General features: G+C 40.4%; 3 protein-coding genes across 5 annotated transcripts in view; all 3 read right to left on the minus strand.

The window, feature by feature from the left end:
- The window catches only part of acot7 (acyl-CoA thioesterase 7), a 56,331-nt gene extending 54,691 nt beyond the window's left edge, over positions 1-1,640 (minus strand). For 2 of the 3 annotated variants that reach the window (XM_010875673.3, XM_010875671.3), the window contains exons 1-2: positions 1,506-1,640; positions 1,008-1,160 (exon numbers count right to left, since the gene is read on the minus strand). In XM_010875673.3, coding sequence (XP_010873975.2) covers positions 1,008-1,057 — 50 coding nt within the window. In that variant the 5' untranslated portion in view covers positions 1,058-1,160; positions 1,506-1,640. Of the gene's footprint in view, positions 1-91; positions 338-1,007; positions 1,161-1,505 lie in introns of those variants that run through there. The other variant, XM_010875675.3, reaches the window with a different exon arrangement.
- Positions 1,641-2,087: 447 nt separating this feature from the next.
- Positions 2,088-3,332, minus strand: LOC105013869 (transcription factor HES-2-like). The gene is made up of 3 exons (XM_010875708.2): positions 3,219-3,332; positions 3,016-3,111; positions 2,088-2,907 (listed from the first exon to the last, which is right to left on the minus strand). Exons 1-3 carry the CDS (start codon positions 3,294-3,296, stop codon positions 2,515-2,517), a joined length of 567 nt encoding a protein of 188 aa, XP_010874010.1. The 5' UTR covers positions 3,297-3,332; the 3' UTR covers positions 2,088-2,514.
- Positions 3,333-9,416: 6,084 nt separating this feature from the next.
- Positions 9,417-10,732, minus strand: hes2.1 (hes family bHLH transcription factor 2, tandem duplicate 1). Its single transcript, XM_010875707.4, has 3 exons — positions 10,598-10,732; positions 10,321-10,504; positions 9,417-10,191 (listed from the first exon to the last, which is right to left on the minus strand). The coding sequence occupies exons 1-3, from the start codon at positions 10,685-10,687 to the stop codon at positions 9,875-9,877; spliced, it is 591 nt and encodes a 196-aa protein (XP_010874009.1). The 5' UTR covers positions 10,688-10,732; the 3' UTR covers positions 9,417-9,874.
- Positions 10,733-20,251: the final 9,519 nt, after the last annotated feature.

Here is a 20,251-nt window from a genome sequence, read left to right on the forward strand (position 1 = left end):
GCAATCATATTTATCCAGGTTGAGGCTCACTGCATTGGCTGCCAGTAAAGTATCTGAGAATTTTAACAAGCAAAACATTGTCCCTTCTTACCTGGCAGTAGTAACAGACATTGTTGCTCCATGAAATTCTGTAAAATTATTTCCTTCTCAAGTCACTTGCCTAAGTGCAGGGCAAAACTAATTCCTGGGAGGAGACGAATGATAGCTTTGGCTAATGATCTACGCGTATGGACGGTATATTGTCTATATTGTCTCACCTCCATTAGACATATAACAAGCAATGCGTTTCCCTCTCAGTGTGGTGCAATGCCACTTTCCACCTTTAGGAGGATGATAACATTGACCCATAATGCAGTGCAAAAGGACACTGATGTAAGAACGCAAATCCGGCGACAAAAACGATCAAAAAATGTGTTAACTTCAATATTTACCTGCTCCTGTTCGATGGTTCGCGTTACTTTCCCCCCCAAAAAATAAAACTGAAAGGTGGCTTAAAATATGCTAAAATTAGGCTAAACCATTCGATATAAACTGGTCTGGCGTGTGCCCAATTCAAATGAATAGCTAGTCTATTCGTTTCTGTTTTAGGTTACAGTACTTGGTGTGGGTTATGCTTAAATGCCTTTGAACAACCTCAGTATGTCCTTGTTTTCATATACGCCTCGTATGCCGGTCGGTGATCCTACCCAAGCATCCCTGATAAGGTCATTTACACGACATGCGATTGATTGCATCCATTTTGCGAACTGTAGTCGTACCATACCCTTAATAATACTAACTATAGGTTATTTGATCATATTATATTGGGTCGATGTCGATCTTGTGACCTCTGTGTATTCTACACTTGCCGGAATAAAATTATAGCGAAGTGGACCAAGCGTACTACCGGTCAGCACGCCGGTATCACCATATTGAACTGCTCTGGATTATACTCGTTGGAACTCATCCAATATGTCATTCATTAAAAAAAACATAATTTTCTTAACACATGGTATCGTTTCACTTACCTGCATATTTGGAGAGATGAGGCGGTGGCTTGCGATTCCGTTTCTGACATTATGATGATGATGGCTAGCTTTGTTGAGCTCGTCTTGGCGCAAGTCTTCTGGTGCAGTGAGGATTGTAAGGGGCAGACAGTCAATCGAAGAGACTGGTGGAGACTGGTGCAGGTGGATAAAGCAAATAGTTTTGATAAATAGGTAAATTCAAGTAATAGCCTACCCGCGAAGTTATACAATGATATAGCCTAATAAAACATCTATAGTTACATTGGTCTAAACCTACATCCGCTGTAACCTTTCCAAGACCATTTCCTCTTTCAGTTACGACCAAATCCAAATGTAGTTAACTCTGTGACATCAATCGTTTTTCCCAAAATTAATTCAACGCTTAGTCTATATAGCTATACCAGAAACAATGGTCTCTGTTAGTTTGTTGCAGGCGTCCTGTTTTAAGTTAACCCGACTATGTAAGCTATGCAGTAGGCTACTATATGTAAAAGTTACCTTTTTTGCTGTGAGTCAGAACAAAGTTACGCTTTGTTAATTTTGCGGGTTCCTAGCTGATTCAGTGTGAGTCGGTCAGTGTCATCATTTACTGGAGCCTCGAAAATCGTTCAAGAACTGGCGTCACTAATATAGTTAACTCAAATCCTCACAATACGATAAAAGAACACGCGATGGCAGCAGAGACCATACCACTGGGCCCCAATTTTGGTATCGCGTATACTATAGTGCCCATCCAAAATAGACTTGACAGTGTACATTGCAAATTGTAAAATTGCTGATCTCATTATTAATAAAACATTATGTTGGTAAAGTGTATGCTTTTTTTATGTTTAAAAGTTTGGGTAAACGTTGGTGAGTCCTTGGTTATGCGCGCATCGGTGCGTAATGTTATGTTTTCTTAACAAACAAAAAAATCCAATTAAGCCTAGATTTGGGCGCCTTTTTAGACCTGAGTTATAGTCTACATCTTTAAATAGTAATACTGAGAATGACGACAACAAAGCATAGTTGAAATGAACAGGACGAGTGTAATACCACTGTATTGTAGTTTTTATTATTAAATATGTTACAATTCTTGAGACTATATTAAAATACATTTATAAAATGCATGTGATGTTGTCCAGTAACATAATAACACAACGTGTTTACATATTTTTTATCCGCACAGACCCAGGATACTGAAGTCTAAAGTGCAAATTACATACATATAATAACCCTTTGGGTTTACAGGGGCGTTTTATCTGGCCCTTTAACCCCACAAAGAGGTCTAAATATAGCAAAAACAATCTATGCAGATCATATCTTCAAATTTACAGGCGGGAATGCCTGTGCGTACTTCAGTATATAATACTTAACTCAAATGATTTAACGATGAATTATAGCTTTTCATCAACAGGGAATGTGACAACACATGCATCTCTATAGCCTAGTAATAAAAACACATAGACAAGATACGTTTTCCTGACATGTGCATACACAATTAACCATGGCTTTATGGCCTGTGAATCTACCAGGGTCTCCACATCATAGCATTGGAAGCTTGTGGCCGATTCGGGAGGGAGTTTGAGTGGCTCTCGATTCTAGAGCCAACGTCGGCTTTCAAGCTCAGGAGTCTCTGTTGAATACTGGGGAAAGATCGGGAGCTTTTGGCGCAACAGTTCAGACAAGCTGGGTTGAAAGATGGAGACGTGCACTGTCTGATGAACTCATTCACCGACTGGCACGCGCCTTTGTCCAGGTTCATTTCGGGGAGCAGACCGGTGACCCGTTGCATGCAGGCTTTGTACCCATCTTTATAGCCATCTGATGTACTTTTTTCCGGAGCAGCACGAAGGTCACTGAGGAACCTTACCGTCATCTCAAGGATGTCAGCTTTCTCAAGCTTCGAATGCCTTGAATGCTGCGCAACAAAAGAACAGGGATGTTAGACCACTGTAGCGAGCACAAGTTTCATTAGGAAATAGTGTATATATAGTGTGCTCTAGATTGTTGATTATTTGGAACTTACATCTTTGCCAGTGAGAGGAAGTATCAGAGTCTTCAGGTGGTTGAGGCTGTCGTTGATACGGGCTCGCCTTCTTTTTTCCATCAAAGGTTTCATTGTCTGAAAAAAACGTTACATACGGTTTAGCATCCATTGCAAACAATGCAGACACAAATTTCACAGATGCATTTGAATTGAAAATGCGTTTGTATAGTCAAGACCCTTACCTTTCTTAATTCAAGAGTCTCTTTTTTCCTGACCACAGTTGGCCTTGGAGCGGAGGACTGGATAGATTCGGAGGGCATATTCAGTCTTGTATGTGTAGGAAGACTTCTTTGTAGTAGTTGTCTTGGATGTTGGATCTGTTTCCAACCACCTCGGGCTGCGATATATATTGAGGTCCAAAGCGTCAGTTCTGTGCGTCACGGGTACGCCCCCAAGCTACAGCAACATCATTTTTACTGAAGACCTTTGCATCTGAAACAACAAAAGCATCCAATTTGCAACAATAACCATCTGTCTGCCCATTTAATCCAAACATAACAACTATAGTACGTGCAATCTAAATTACATGATAGGAAGCATGCAAAAAGTCCGCGTAAATAAGAGTTGTTTTTGGTCAAATATAATTATATAGAATAAGTATTAAATGTTTATTACTTAGTTACTCCGATTAATCAGAATTTTCTTGATTTTTGCTCGGTTCAATGTTAACGTTTTCATTATAATTTGTTTAAGTTTGGATGCCCACGCGTAATTACGCAGTAACCAGTGTACTTCCGAAAGCTTATAATATTGTAACTTATTTTATGGTTGGTGATTAGAAACCTTATATCAACCATACATTGACCGATAAGTTATTTGAACCAATACAATAATATGTGCATGATTTGATACACTTAAACATAGATATAGTTACATTGGATGGTGACGTTTTAATATAATATATATTTTTCCAAAACAGTTCAGCAACTTACATTTTGCTAAATGCATTAGGTTTGTAGGCGTTTTGATTTGTACAGATGCTGTTTATCATGTATTCTGTGAAATAACATTGGTGGGATGGACGGATGGACGGACGATGGAGGGGGGGGGGGCTGGGCTACATGCATTATTTCAATTACACAGACATACCCAAGCCACGCTAACTTCAACTAACATCTGCTTGTTAGTCGTGATCAACAATAGGTCTGTTAGTTATTTTTTGTTGTTGCGGCTGTCCTTACCTGTAGGGGACTTACAGTGCTGCTGGGGGAGGAGCGAAACAGGAGGGGAATAGGGTAGCCCAGTGGTCAGATGATGGGTCAGAATGGAACTTCGTTTAGTTCCAACATGAACAAAGCAAGGCACAAATGTTCTAACATTTCGCCTGGCTCTAGAGACACATTTAGCCTACGAATATTTTTAGTATCGAGTTATGATGTTGCTTAGGCTGCAAACCATATGGTTTTGTATGTTTTGTTACTCCAGTTCTGAAATGCTTATAGTTTACTATCCACAAGATGATCGTGTATAACGACAATCATTACCCTACAACCAATCCAACTCCACCGTTCTCATGGGAACCACGCGTGCAGCACGCGCCATGGAGACCAGATGGGCGCCTCACCCACCCACCCACCCACACCACAACCAAAACCAACCCACCTCTCCCACAAGTCCGTGGCCCCGCTCCCTATCCTATAGCCTATGTCACCTTACTAGGGCCCCCTCCTTACTTATCTAAATTAATTTTCAATTTAGTGTAGGCCAATGTCTACGAAGCATGGATTCCAAACAATTTACGCGTCCGTAGCTTGCAAATTCTACTTGCGATTGGGTTATGGTCACCATGGTATCCTGATTTTCCTGTTGCCCCCTGTTCTACGTCGTAACCTATTTATCTTTCTGTAGTCTGGTTGGCTTGACTCTAATACTTGGTAGCGTCCAAGCTGTATTTTCGCGTGTTTAACATCAATGGTTGGGCATAAATGCCCCATGAAACTAAATTATGGTTGATGTCCTATTTCAGTGAGAAGTTGTCGTTATATATAAATCAAAATATAGCCCATACTTGCATATAAGAAATATATTTACGACACTTTTAGCCTAGGCCCTACACATGGTGGATTATTCAGACATTACATTTATTATCACAAATAAGGTTCCATTACTCTGTTTACTTGACCTGGTTTTAACTGGTATACATTTTTCAAAGAAAATTCAAAATAAATAATATAAACACAATACATCCAACATAACTTCGCGAAGATAGCGAATACTTAGCGTGGAACAAAGCGAAGAGCTGAAATTGATACGCTCGCTCGCAGCACGCGCCCCTATCCCCCACGCGGGGTCTCAATTAACATGTCGGCATGAAAATACAGAACTTGTCCATTTTAGAGCCTACGGTTAGGTCGGCTTTGTCTTCTCAGCAAATTCGGCGTGGGTAAACCATCTGTGCAAGCTGAATCGACAAGGAGGTATTGTCTAAGAATGTACTGATACGTGGGAATAAAAAAAATCTGATTTCGGGATGGGGGAGGATGGCAGCAGCACCACTGCGGACCATAACGAGGAGTCGAAGGTTAAATTGGGCTCTAGACTTCTTTTGTCGTGGCGTGACGGATGTCTCTTTAGCCAGACAAATGATGTGAAAACACTCTCGGATTATATTTTCTTTACTTAGCCTATGTGAGATCTATTGTAAATGATAAACATGATTAGATATATGGTATATCAAACCAAACCACGTTTTCCGTTGGTTTGTCCATCGAATAGAACAATAGTTTTGTAAAGTATGAAGTACATTGTAAAGTAGGTTATTATTGTGCTTAGCCAATTCCTCCAGAAAGGACACAATAAAGCAGTTTGAAAGATCATGTGTTAGCCTACCACATGTAACCTATAATATTTTTTCGGTTTCATCTATTACAAGTAATGACAAAACATAGAAATATACTAGTCAGATACGTAAAGCAACTTAAATTTATCAGACAACGTTCCTCAAAAAAGAATTTGCAATAGTGTGCTGGTAAGGGGTGGAACCTAGTAGAAAGAAAAAAACAGCACTCCGTATTGCTGCAGCTCATTTTGTGTGGATGAGTGTAAATGAAAACGTACATTTTCAGATTTATTTTGTGTGTAGGCCTGATGAACTCATTTAAAAAAAAAATCATTCAAGATACTGTATAGGACTAAAAGCAGAAGCACTTAAGTTAAAAAAAGTACATGATGAATGGATAATGGAATGTATGACAAAATGTATGGTGGGTGAGATGGAAGAAGGATGATTATGAAAAGAGGCAAGCTATTGATTTTTGTGATTGGGACAGGGTTTGCTCCTTGCAGGTCTGAATCCAGGTCTCCCAAGCCATAAACAAGTTAACATGTACATCACCTGTGCATGCCTCTTGGATGGTCCCATCACATGCTTCCACAAACAGTAGTTACTCAATTTGTTGTCAACAACATTATTCAGGTATGAGTTAACAGAGATTTTCACTGGGATAATTTCAAGGGAGTGATAGATGGATGAGTTTTGGGGTATCAGGGATGAAGGAACCCACTGCTGGTTTGCCTCTGGAACTAAGGGTACTTGGCTAGAATAATTTGTGCTGCTTGAAGACTCAAAGTGATGTTGGAGGGCCAGTAAGGGGTAGACTTCCCTCTGGTCGAAAGATCAAATCCCAATGCCCCTAGCCATTGAAGGGGACATTGCCCTGTGCAACTTCCCATCTTTCGGATGGCCCTCACGGTGAATGGGGTTGGATGTGTGGATGCAAGGCTGAATGGGGTTGGATGTGTGGATTACTTTACCAGTATGTTATTTGTATATCACATTAAGATCAGAAATCAAATTGCCAAAATCTTGCCTAAACGTTTATGATTAATCAAATTCATCTTTTACTACTCAAACAGCTCAAACATCATCAGACCCATAATTTTGGTAGTGTCATTCAGTGTTAATGGGAAACTTTAGTATGAAGACAGACCCTGTCTTCACATTAAAAATAGCTAGATAAATGTAATAATGAATGATTTAGGGACATTCCATGCGCTTTGTGAAAATAGAACTAAATTAATCTGCAGAGCTTTTACTTGATCATGAAAACACCAAAAATATAGCATATTTTCTATTGTCTATTTTTTGCGAGTAATTGTGCTTCCTTTTCCCCCTGACCTTCTTATAATTACTTCCACCATCATACAATGTTGTCTAAATAAACACCAATTGATTGTTCAATTATATAACAAAATGCATTTGAAAATGCTCAACCTTCTGTGTTTGGTACTTGCTTCAAAATGTGCCCAACATCAAGCAAACCTATAGTCTTTTTGCATTAACAGATGTCATTACAGCAATTTGAGAGGAGGAACTAGGCTTGTAAATCACCTTAGCAAACTGGGACAATAGTGTGGAATATGTTCATACCAGGTCATTCAATTCCATTCAACTGTGAGAGGCGGAATCTAAAACCAAAATCCAGAAAATCACATTGTAGGATTTTTAAATAATTAATTTAATTTATTGCATGACATAGGTACTTGATCACCTTCCAACCAGTAAGAATTCCGTCTCTCACAGCCTGTTAAGTTTTTCTTTAAGACGCCCTCCTGTTCTCCACTCATTACCTGTATTAACTGCACCTGTCCACACATTCAATCAATCAATCAATCACAATGGCCAAGACCAGAGAGCATTGCAAGGATATCAGGGATAAAATTGTAGACCTGCACAAGGCTGGGATGGGCTACAGGACAATAGGCAAGCAGCTTGGTGAGAAGGCAACAACTGTTGGCGCAATTATTAGAAAATGGAAGAAGTTCAAGATGACGGTCAATCTCCCTCGGTCTGGGGCTCCATGCAAGATCTCACCTCGTGGGGCATCAATGATCCTGAGGATTCAGCCCAAAACTACACGGTAGGACCTGGTCAATGACTTGAACAGAGCTGGGACCACAGTCTCCAAGAAAACCATTAGTAACACACTACGCCATCATGGATTAAAATACTGCAGCGCATGCAAGGTCTCCCTGCTCAAGCCAAAACATGTCCAGACCTGTCTGAAGTTTGCCTATGACCATCTGGATGTTCCAGAGGAGAAATGGGAGAAGGTCACATGGTCTGATGAGACAAAAATAGAGCTTTTTGGTCTAAACTCCACTCGCCCTGTTTGGAGGAAGAAGAAGGATGAGTACAACCCCAAGAACACCATCCCAACCATGAAGCATGGAGGTGGAAACATCATTCTTCGGGGATGCTTTTCTGCAAAGGGGACAGGACGACTGCATCGTATTGAGGGGAGGATGGATGGGGCCATGTATCGCAAGATCTTAGCCAACAACCTCCTTCTCTCAGTAAGAGCATTGAAGATGGGTCGTGGCTGGGTCTTCCAGCATGGCAATGACCCGAAACACACAGCCAGGGCAACTAAGTGGTGGCTCCGTAAAAAGCATCTCAAGGTCCTGGAGTGGCCTAACCACAAATACTTATGTCATGCAATAAAATACAAATTAATTATTTAAAAATCATACAATATGATTTTCTGGATTTTTTAATAGATTCCGTCACTCACAGTTGAAGAGTACCTATGATAAAAAGTACAGACTTCTACATTCTTTGTAAGTGGGAAAACCTGCAAAATCTGCAGTGTATCAAATACTTGTTCTCCCCACTGTATATCAAATTACCTGTAAATGTTTGGGTTTGCCAATCTAGTGTTAGCTGAGCCACAGTATAGTTGATGGGACCACTTTGTTTTTCCAAAACATTATGACACCAAGGGTCAAATAGTCTCAAAGACCTCAGAGAGGATCTCAAAGATTCCAGACAAATTGTTGATTTGGTTTTGGAATAGTGCAATTTGTGTAAGGTATTAAATTATATGAGACAACTTCTGGAATTGAAATCGGCAGTGTATCAAATACTTGTTCTCCCCACTGTATGTTAATTGATAATCTATTAATTTTAATAGATTATTTTTATGCTTTCATTTGGAGCATTCGAAACTGATGTGAGTTCATTCCAGATTGTGCCTATAAAAGAGAATTTAAGAAGCTATGAGAAGCTCATGAGACATTTATGTTAGGCTATATTCATTAATAAGTTACATATATTATTAAAGCATAAAGATTGATGTAGTCACTAAGACCACCCAATTTAAAATATAGGCTCACCAATATTTTGTATTTATTTTGTAGGTTTAGAATGAAAATGAACCACGGCAAGGACATTTTCCAATGCAACTGCACAGCCAGAACCTTTATGTTGAATTCATGTGGTGCCTTTATGTGGTCCAAATGCTGAGCTAACTAACATGTTTCATGCTTTGGAATAGCCTGATATATAAAAATAAAAAAATTAAATAAAATACCACGAAACCATTTCATACCTTTTTCTTTTCAACTTTTTTCTTTTATTGAAATTGTATTGTCAATGCCAAAATATTTGAAGAGTCATAGGCCTCATTAACAAAATTATTATTTTTCGTATAGATTACATTACTATAACACACAGTGTTTACCATCTAGTTCTTTGCACAGACCAAAAATACTTAAGTCAATAGTGCAAACCTCAAACAAAATAACCCTTGGGGTTTTACAATTGTGTTGTCTACAACCCAAATCTTGGAAACCCCAAAGAGGATTGCATTTAGGCTAACAAAGTTCATAGAATATGTTACCTTATAAGATCTGTGCTCACCTGGCTTTTCAGTGAATAATACAATAGCCAATTATGTAGGCCTAATAACTTCATCATCACTCCCAGTTAATATCTAACAGCATTAACATTAGTTCTCTCCTGGGGTACAAATTAAATAAATAATATACACATAAAGATACATCATAACAATACATTAAGATAATTCACGAAACAATGCAAAGAGAGACTCTGTTTTATCTACCAGGGTCTCCACATGTTAGCATTGACAGCTTGTGGCACTGGTTGGGGTCGGTTGGAAAGTGAGTTCGACTGGTTTTCGATTCTGGAACCAACATTGGCTTTAAGGCTCAGGAGCCTTTGCTGAATATGGGGGAAAGCCCTGGAGCTCTGGGCGCAACAGTTCTGACAGGCAGGGGTGACCGAAGCAGACATTGACTGCAGAATGAAGTCGTTCACACTCTGGCACGCATCTTTGTCCATGTTCATCTTAGGCAGCAGTGCGGTAACGCGCTGCAAGCAGGCTTTGTACCCTTCTTTGTAGCTGTCTGAGGAACCTGGAACAAATCAGGTAATTCTTTAGCTTAATAACACAATTACAACTGCACAACTTTCAATGCGTAACAAAATGCCACACATGATCATAGATAACATAATAATATTTGCAATTTTGAAATAACACTCACTTTTTACTGGGGATGAAGGGAGATCTCGGAGGAATCGGACTGTCATTTCCAGTATATCGGCTTTCTCAAGCTTCGAATAGGGAGCGTTATCTTTGCCCACCAGAGGTAGGATGAGAGTTTTCAAGTGACCAAGGCTGTCGTTGATGCGGGCGCGCCTTTTCTTTTCCAACAATGGCTTGAGAGTCTGAAAGAAGCAATGTCAACATACATTAGTAACTCGAAAAGGGCAGATAATTTAAAAAGCAAGTAACGCATGTTGATTATAGGAATTTCTTACCTTTCTCAGTTCGTTTGCTTCTTTCCTCTGGGCCACGGTGGACCTTGAGGGGAAAGGCTGCGCAGCCTCTGCAATGATGTTGGGAGTCATGTCTTTAGCGAGTCGTAGTGCTTTCCGACTAGAAGCGATGCACTCTTTGAGGTGGTGAGGCGTTGTGTGCTGAAGAGCGGGAGAGCGCGCTATTTATGTGAGTCCCGCGCATCTGGGGGAGGGAACTCCATCTATTGTGCTGTAGTTTTGACGCAAGGGACTATGCCTTTGGGACAACGAACATGCACTCCTAACTTGACCATCTGGCCTATTGAGGTATAGATTAGAAATATGTCTGCCACTACTGGCATGTAACACTGGCAGAAAATAGCATTTTGTATTAGGCCTATTTCTATACAAAGATACCGAATAACAATTGAATAATATGCACCATCTTCCAGAGCTACAATGTACATGCTTCTATAACACGTGGGCCCTAATCTATTTTAAAGCTCAAACTGAAAAAAATTGATAACTACTATTGTAGATTGCATTTATTAGATACATATTTTCAATGTAACTCGTTACATTGTGGAACATTGTGGAACATTGTAAAGAGACATTGGCACAGTACGCTACTGTAACAATGAATTTGGAGGGACATCTCACGAAATCAATGTAATTTTATCTATAGTTCTTATAAATCATGCTTCCGTGTTAATATAGATCATTGGGTCCACATTTGTTTGTATACTGTTTACCATATTACTCAGACAGACGTGACCAGACAAACGGGTGCTACAGTGCTAAAATAATAATCTATTCCAAAAAATGATTAACAGATCCCCCAAGCCAAGCTATGTATGGATTAACATATGCCTGTGAGTTCTAGTCAACATGTTTCCAAATGAGTCTATCTGAAAAGGGACATTCACCTGTAGCCAAAACGAGACCCCACTTGAAATGGGGAGGGGACGCCACACTGCGAGTAAGAGTCCATGTGGTGCAGCCGATTAAATCTTGTTGAAAAACTAATTAAATAATATTGTTTGAATGGTTTATTGCAAATAGACTAGATTGGACCTTCTTATTTTTTCCAAATAAAAAAATCGTGGTAGGCAACTGTGCATTTTACTCAACTATTTAACTACTAACAACACACAATACATAATTTATATCCATGAATCTGTATTTAAATATATCATTAAAACAGTAAAGTGTTCTCAGTTGCACGGTGCGGTTGAGTCGCTACTAAGCTCACGCGCTCCGCACGCGCCATGGATGCGCAACAGATGGGCATCTAATGCGCGCCCAGCCCCCACATCCATCCCCACTGCACTGCACTGCGCGCGCTGATCTTGATGGCTATGCACATGCTCTTGATTTGTGCTCGCATCCCCTATTCGTTTGAACTGCGTGTTTTTTCGAACATATTTCGCGTCAAGCTTAAATCTGCATAATGATGAGTGGGGGTATAGGGATCGTGAACTAAGATTTTGGACAGTATGTAACACTATAACAGTGGTTTGGGATTGTGAAGTTGGTGAAATTGTAGACTTATTTTAGGCCCACATTTAATTGTAGTCTGTACTTAAAACCCTCTTAGAAGCCATTTATTTTGCCATTTGACTTTACACAATTGATTCGTAAACAAATTCGTATGTTAGTATACAAGAGCGCTCTACAGACAATTCATGCATTGCCTCTATTCAATCTGGCTTATCCGGGTTACTTTGCAATAGCATATGCATAAATATGTTCATATATCTCTATATATTTAAACATATATACCGTATGTATACTATGCATGTATAGAGATGGATAGAGAATAAATGTACAAGATACAATGACAGATAAATTAAAGCAATATATTGTGGCCGTCTGTATGCTGTCCTTGCCCGTAGTTTCTTTGTTAGACAGGGAGGACAGTATTCCAGACAGACATGGATACGCGTTTTGTTATGCACGCGTACTTATACCTCGTAGGGCCCCAATTAACTGCCGCGAAGACCAGTCTGGGAACAGGCTTTCCGAGATCATGACGGAAACTCGTAGAGGTCTTTCGGTTAGGTCCCTCTTTGTCCCTACTTTGGCGTGGGTATCCCATCTGTGCCAGCTGAATGGACAGTGATCCTTTGTTGCTGAATATTCTAAAATGCGGAGGAAAACTAAATGTTTTGTTGGCCACTATAGTGGAGGTGCCGTGCATCATCTCATACTACAACTAAGACAGGCACGCTTTCCCTTTAACTGGGGTTATTAGGACATAAAGTATACGCTACAGGAGAGTTCCATGTTTGTCAATGAGAAGTAGACAAACTAGTGCTTACATTTAAGTTAAAGACGTAGACTATAGGTAATGTAGCCTACTTTTACTGGTGCAACAAACCAATACATTGCAATATATATATTTCGCACTTAAGAACATCTCATTACTATTATGCACATTGATTTCCCATTGTTTTAAAAAACATTGTTGAATGATGTGAAATAATCATGGAATTTGTATTTTCAATTCCAGTTCATGTCAATGGGGTACAAGATTACACAAAACGTTTCTGAAGTATTATTTTATTATCTCGGGTTAAATAGGTTTCGTAAATGCAGAATAGGTCGTAGCACATCTTTTAACGAATTCAGAAAATAGCATAAGCCAATATTTCAAGACAAATGGGGGTAAACTAAAAAATCACTGAAGCGTAATGCCTACCACCAAGCAGCTGTTTAGGTGGTAGGCATAAACAATAAACTACAACCCCTACCCTTGAACAATAATTCGGTTAGTAAAAGAAAGCCATGCATTTTCCGTAATGAATGGATAGAAATGTATTCAGATGTTAAATGCATGCATATTCCATTATAATTGAACCGGTATTGGCACGGTTTTGCTAAGGTTAATGTTAGGTTTAGAATAAGGTTTACGGTTAGGGATAGGGTTGAAATGTTACTGAAAGTCTGTAGATAAACTACACCACCTGTTCAAATCAGTTGATCTCATGTATGTTTAAGTATCACTGTAAGCACCTTATTCAAATGTTCATCATTATTGGACTACCCATTGTCACATTGTTTCTTGTGAAAATAAATTAACCTGTTCCCTTAATTAATTAATATTGAGAAAGAAAATATTCTGGAGGTATTCACCCTTAAGTCATGAACTCCTTGTCAGTAAATCTCCTTGACAGCAATGTCATCTGTGAGTCCTTTTTGGTACATACAGTGCTTTGGGAAAGCATTCAGACCCCATCTCCTCCTCTGCATTGTGTTGTGTTATAGATTTAATTTGCAATTAATTTATTTTAGCCATCAATCTATAAACAATATCCCATAATGATAACATTATAAAAAAAAATGTAAATGTATGCCAATACACTGAAAATAAAAAACTTTAATATGTATGGATTCAAAGGTTTATTCAGTACAGGTCAAAGCACCTTTGTTTCACTCATTCTTCCCGGTAGATCCTCTAAAGCTCTGTTAGATTGGGAGTGTTGGTAAACTGCAATCGTCAGGTCTCCCCATACATACTGAATGTGTTAAGTGTGGACTTTGAACCTTGCTGTATTTTGCTTTGTTCATCTTTCCCTCAATTTTGACCAGTCTCCCAGTACATGCCTTTGAGAAGCATCCCCATAGCTGGATGCTCCCACCACCATATTTCATCATAAGGATCGTATTAGCCATCCTTATGGAACCTTGTTTTCACCAGGCATACTGCTTGACATTCAGGTCTAAATGCTTGATTTCGTTTTTTGCTCTTACATGCACTGTGAAGTGTGGGACCCCAAATAAACAGGAGTGTGCCTTTGCAGTTTTTCTTTTTGTTTTTCTTGCACTGCCTAGTTCGAGATGGAGGGATGGGGGTGAGCGGCTTATGTGCCTTAGGCAGGAAACAAGCACGGCCTCTGAGTTCCCCCTGTCATTCTGGACAGTGTCGGTGTCCAGTGGCTGGAATGAGTTGGCTCTGCAGACCGCTTTTCGCAGGGGATTGTGAACTGAGGTCCAGATGGAGCTGGCGTGTGTCTTCCCCAAACTCGACCTCCAGAGTGCCTTCAACCTGGTGCGGATCTGGGAGGGAGACGAGTGAAAGACAGCCTGGGGTCGGGCCACTACAAATACCTGGTCATGCCGAACGGCCTGGCCAATGCCCCAGCAGTGTTCCAGTCCTCAACAAGGTGTTCTGGGATATGTTGGGGAGGTTTGTGGTCATGTACAGCAATAACATCCTGGTGTACTCCCTGACATACACAGAGCATGTGGCCCATGTTGATGCTGTTCCACAGTGTTTGCTTGACCACCAGCTATACGTCAAGGGTGAGAAGTGCTCCATCCACCAGTCTACCGTCTCTGTCATGGGGTACCACATTGCTCCGGAGGGCGTCCAGAAGAAGGAGCTGAAGGTGGAGGCGGTGAAGTCGTGGCCAGTTCCGAAAACCATCAAGGAACTACAGAGCTTCATCGGGTTTGCAAAGGCAGGGAAGGCCTTTCTCAACCTGAAGGGCAGAATCACTGCCAATCCCCTGCTGTGCCATCCAGACCCGCTCTAGCCCTTCATGGTCGAGGTGGACGTGTCCGAGGTCGGGTGGGAGGCAGTCCCCATACAGCAGCATTGGACTCCTCCCAGGCTCCACCCCTGTGCATACTTCTCCAGGAAACTGACTGCTGCAGAGAGGAACTATGACATGGGTGACCATGAGCTACTGGCGGGGAAGTTGGCACTGGAAGAGTGGAGACACTGGCTCAACGGCGCCCGGGAGCCGTTCACAGTCCTGACGGCCCACCAGAACCTTGAACACATCAGGGCTGCACGGCGCCTCAACTCCTGCCAGGCCCGATGGACCCTGTTATTTGGGCACTTCCAGTTCACCCTGATTTACCAACCACGTACGAAGAACATCAGGGTGGAAGCACTCTCCTACATGACTGGGGGGCAGAACTGCCTAGGGGCACACCAATCCTGCCCCACTCCTGCATTGTGGATCCTGTCTCCTGGGACATTGACATAGACATTCGATGGGCGGGAAGACGGGAACCCGCACCACCAAGTTGCCCCCCGGACAAGACCTAACCTGGTTGGTGACCTGGGTACACACTACACCAGCGACCGGACACCCGGCATCACCCGGACCCTGGAGGCGCTCCGTGAGAAATACTGATGGCCTGGCTGGTTCCTCCAGTCTTACTGCCACGACAGACCAGGTAGGTTGGCTCGTTTTCTCCCCTGGGCGGAGTATGCTCAGAACTCCCTGTGCCACTTCTCCACAGGTCTCACCCCATTTCCAAGTGGTTCTCAGGTTCCAGCCTCCGTTGTGCTCCTCAATAGGGTGCTCCAGCAACATCCAGGCTGTGGAGGAGTGGTTCAGGAAGTCAGATGAGGTCTGCTCTGCTGCCCATGTCCGCCTGCTGGAGGCAGTGCAGCGGCAGAAAGAACAGGTGGATTGGGACCTCCTACTCCTTCTGCCCAGTCATAGGCTGGGTCCCCAGTTCTTGGGGTTGTTCAAGGTCCTTCGGAAGGTAAAAGACATCATATATAAACTCCAGTGTACAAGGTTGAGGCGATTCTGGGCCAGGTCCAGTACCTAGTGGACTGGGCGTGATACGGTCACGAGGAACAGAGCTGGGTCTGGGTGGTGGGCATCTGTGATCCCTACCTGACAGCTGACTTCCATGCCCACCATCCGGATCGACTGGCTCCACACCCTCGTGGCAGCCCGGGTCGTCAGCAGGTGGCGTCATCAGGAGCCACGCCTGGGGAGGGTACTGTGATGGCTGCTCCGTGCGCCGCTGCATGCTCTCTCCCTCTCCGGCGCTCCGCCGACTGGAGCAAATGTCAGCAGCACACCTGTTTTGAGTTAGTTAATATGATGTCTATTTATGATGTCATTTTTAACTGCACCTCACAGGTTATTGTGTCCATGTAGTTCGTGACTGTGTGGTGCTGTGTTTTTTCTGTCAGATGAAGAGAACAACGTTATCCTTCGTGTCTGTGTTGTTTTGTTACTTTTGTTTTTGTCTCTCCACTTGCTACCTTCGCACCTGACAATCTCAAGGAGGATCAAAACATTTATTAATCTGAGCTCAGTTTGGAGTGTCATGCCGAAAATAACACAAATTATTAACAGTCAATTAAGGTATTTTAAAAGTACAACTATATATCTAAATCCTACTTTAAATAACATTAAATATGATTGCTAATGGTTCTTATTAGGAAAGTGCAATATTTTTAAAATATTTGTAAAATATTTTCATTTACGTCCTTTGACAAGGATTAATATCATTTCTATTGTCAGTTTATAATGTCAAACAAACTTTCTATTGCAATGAATGCAAAAAAGCACAGAGGGACCTGTTAGCAGCAATTATATCTCTCTTTCATTTACAAAACCCATTGAAAATAAGGTACTTTTATTAAACACATAATGTATAGATTTACCAATATATTGAATAGTGCAGTAGTTGATGTTAACTCAGCATCAGCATCATAGGCAGCAGTATCAGAAGAGGTAAGAAGTCTTGTTATTGCCTCCAAAGATGTGTCTTCATCACCTGCATTGGACATGCTAAGAAATAATATTAAACATGTTTTTTTTAAGTGGCATGCGACATTGCAACTGGGTTGTTCAAGTTATCCATGCCACAATAGCAATAATAAACCACAGAAAAAATTATAAAACAATAGAAATGCATAGAAATAACAAAATATAATAGATTAATCATAAAAATGTATCTCCTGTTCTATTATTCTATTTATTATCTCAATGTCTTTTAATCTCCAATCGTTTATAATCCAGGTGGATAATTATGAAAACCTTGATTATGGATTGTTAGTTTGAGCCCAGTATGGGGCCGTCAGAGAATAAATGAAGCAGTTCTGATACAGGCTGCATTGGGGGGCTCCCCTACTTTCTGAGACTATGTTACCAGGGACTACACACATTTTCAACATTATGAGATAGCTCCTCTCCCCATGTCACTCTTGTAATGGTGCAGCCCCCAAAATTGGGTCTGTTTGTGTATTATAAAGATGGTCTGGTTGTCTTTCATGATGTGGATGCCATGTCTCATATCAAGTGTTTCGCTAGCTACAGTTTCACAGAGCTGTCTCTATATACTTCAACACTCGAGGTAATATGGATGGCTAAAACCCAGACCCATTGTAATTTTTTCTGCTAATTAAACAGCATGAATGGGATGCAATTTGGCAGTGCCAAAAAAATCTGTGTCCTACTCGGCAGCACAATGGCATTACTTCAGGTTGTGGAGTGGTTTCAGATAACCCCATTAGCTCCATCACCACCAAAACTAGGATTTAACACCACTAGTGTTAAAGACAACATACTTGAACGCAGAGGGATACTACAACGCAAAATCGAGAAGTTAGAAAGGTACCTTTTGTCAACTCTTCAAACCTGAGATAAAAGCCCAAATTAATGTGTTTCACCTTTTAGCCAGGTACATTATTAAGACCACATATCTTCTAGCCCTTACATGCGCTTTTGTCACAGCTAGAGTACAATGCTCAACATGCACTCATATTTATAAGTCATGCAGTGATAGGTGTACAAGCAATATCTATACCTTTTAGTAGCATTGAAGCAGGTGCTGGAATATGGAGTTAACTGAAAATGTAGAATATTCAGGTTGTGGAGTAAATTTCACAGTTGACTACCTGCTACACTTTTCTTAGTGCCCCCAAACGACTAGAACCTGTCCCGACAAAGATCACTGTTAAGTTGATAATGTATTACATTGTGCTTTGTTAGGTATCTCTCCTGTGTAAAGCAAAAGCTTTATTTAATTTTTGAACGTGGGATTCCACTGCGTAAAGCCTAAGCGATATTTTGGAAAACCCATAAGTCCCAGTCAAGCTTAGTCAAGACCTAAGTGTGGTTCAATCAACAACCTCTATTAAATTTCAGAGGATCATGGCATCAAGGTGAACAAACATAGAACTCTGAAGCCTTTAGTTTGCCTCATGACTGTGCTATTGCAGTGACCGATTACCAATTAATTAACTCAAATGGAATGATATGTAACGTTTGCTCTTGACAGGGACAGTTTGAACATGATTAATTGGTAGTTGCCTATTCATCCACACTACACTGTAATCCTCAAACATAACCATAACAAGTAATTTAGCCCATGCATCTACTTTACAATGCAACTGCTTTGCTTTCATTTGATATTCCCAGCAGTGAACTTGGACAAAATACTATAGTCTCTCTCAAACCAGAATTATAATCATTACCATTTAAAATTTTCCATGGCCTTTCCTAATGCAAAATATTTGCATCTGTTTGTGATTGCCTTTCAGTCAGAATGTAAATATAAGTTTTTGGGGGTGGCTGAGCTTGAAACAAAAACAGGTATCATATGATAACAAAAACAGCATCCCAAGCCTAAACAAATGCCAATTTCATGAAACATCTGTCACTTTAAACCTAGCATAAGCATAGTAACTTAACACTATAGAGAAGGATTCATTAATGACGTAATCTACTTGGTGGATTGTCTCCGGGTCATAAAGCTTCAGCATCATTTCGAAATCAAGAAGAGCAAAGCAACCAAATGAACGTAACCCTGTAGGAATAAACTAGTTAATTTATGCTTATAAAATCCCTTTCAAATAATACATTTAAATACTGTAGTTTTTTCAAGCCTAGAAAAACAAATGAATTCGATTCGGATTCGGTTTTCTAGTAATCAGAAAGGTATAGTTAGTGTAGGTGAAGACGATGTTAAAACAAACATTAGACATGTTTGGATCTATTCTATAGTTTAAAACTCATATACTTTCCAATAAAGTCCATGTCCTATACTCTATATGACTGAAGAATGGATGTGCGTAATGGATGTCACGATACAGCACGAGCCAGATACTCAGGGATACCAGGTGGTTGTGTGTAAGGTGCTTTTTGAGCTCTTTTGCCTAAATGATGTATAGGTCAAAAAGATGAGAATGGATCTTATTTGAAAAATCATGCCCTTTAATAACACACATTTCTCTTTGTATTTTACCGAACTACCGGAACAAAATAGGGTATCAGTTTTTTCAGGTCTCAAGTATCCACTTGCAATAGTTAAAAAAGCGAGATACATTCTATATATACAACTTTACTTGAGAACGCAATGCAAACCATAAAACGACATTCTTATTTGCAGGTTACTACTTCACAATGCTAAAAAATTGTGATATATATAGCCTACTAGATACAACAAAAGCAGAAATGATGTATTAATAATCTTGTTGAACATAAACATTTAAACGTAAACTGTATTTGAAGACGACAGAAAAACATGACGAAAACATTGTCTGCTGTCAATTCATGCATAGCCTCAACATAAACATCAAGACAAACAATGCTTCTTAATCATTTAATATTATAGGCGTCAACTGCCTCAAGCCTCTGCATAGAAGATTAACATTTGTTCTACGTATGAGCTTCACCAATGACATGGCATTTAAATGCCCAAGCCAAAACCCAAGCTAAAATGAACACATCTGGCGTCAATTTTTATTTTTTTCACAAACGAAGTAAATGGGTTTAAAGCGTCACAAACTGAATACTACATTCCTCCAATGGAAATGGTCCATTTAACGCGAGCCATTTATTTGCTCTCTCTGACACAGCCACCTGTACAGCCCTAGAGCCAGTTAAGTATATGAAGCAGTAAAGGTCTACT

This window comes from Esox lucius, chromosome 12 (assembly GCF_011004845.1).
Source record: "Esox lucius isolate fEsoLuc1 chromosome 12, fEsoLuc1.pri, whole genome shotgun sequence".
NCBI classification, from domain to species: Eukaryota; Metazoa; Chordata; class Actinopteri; order Esociformes; family Esocidae; genus Esox; species Esox lucius.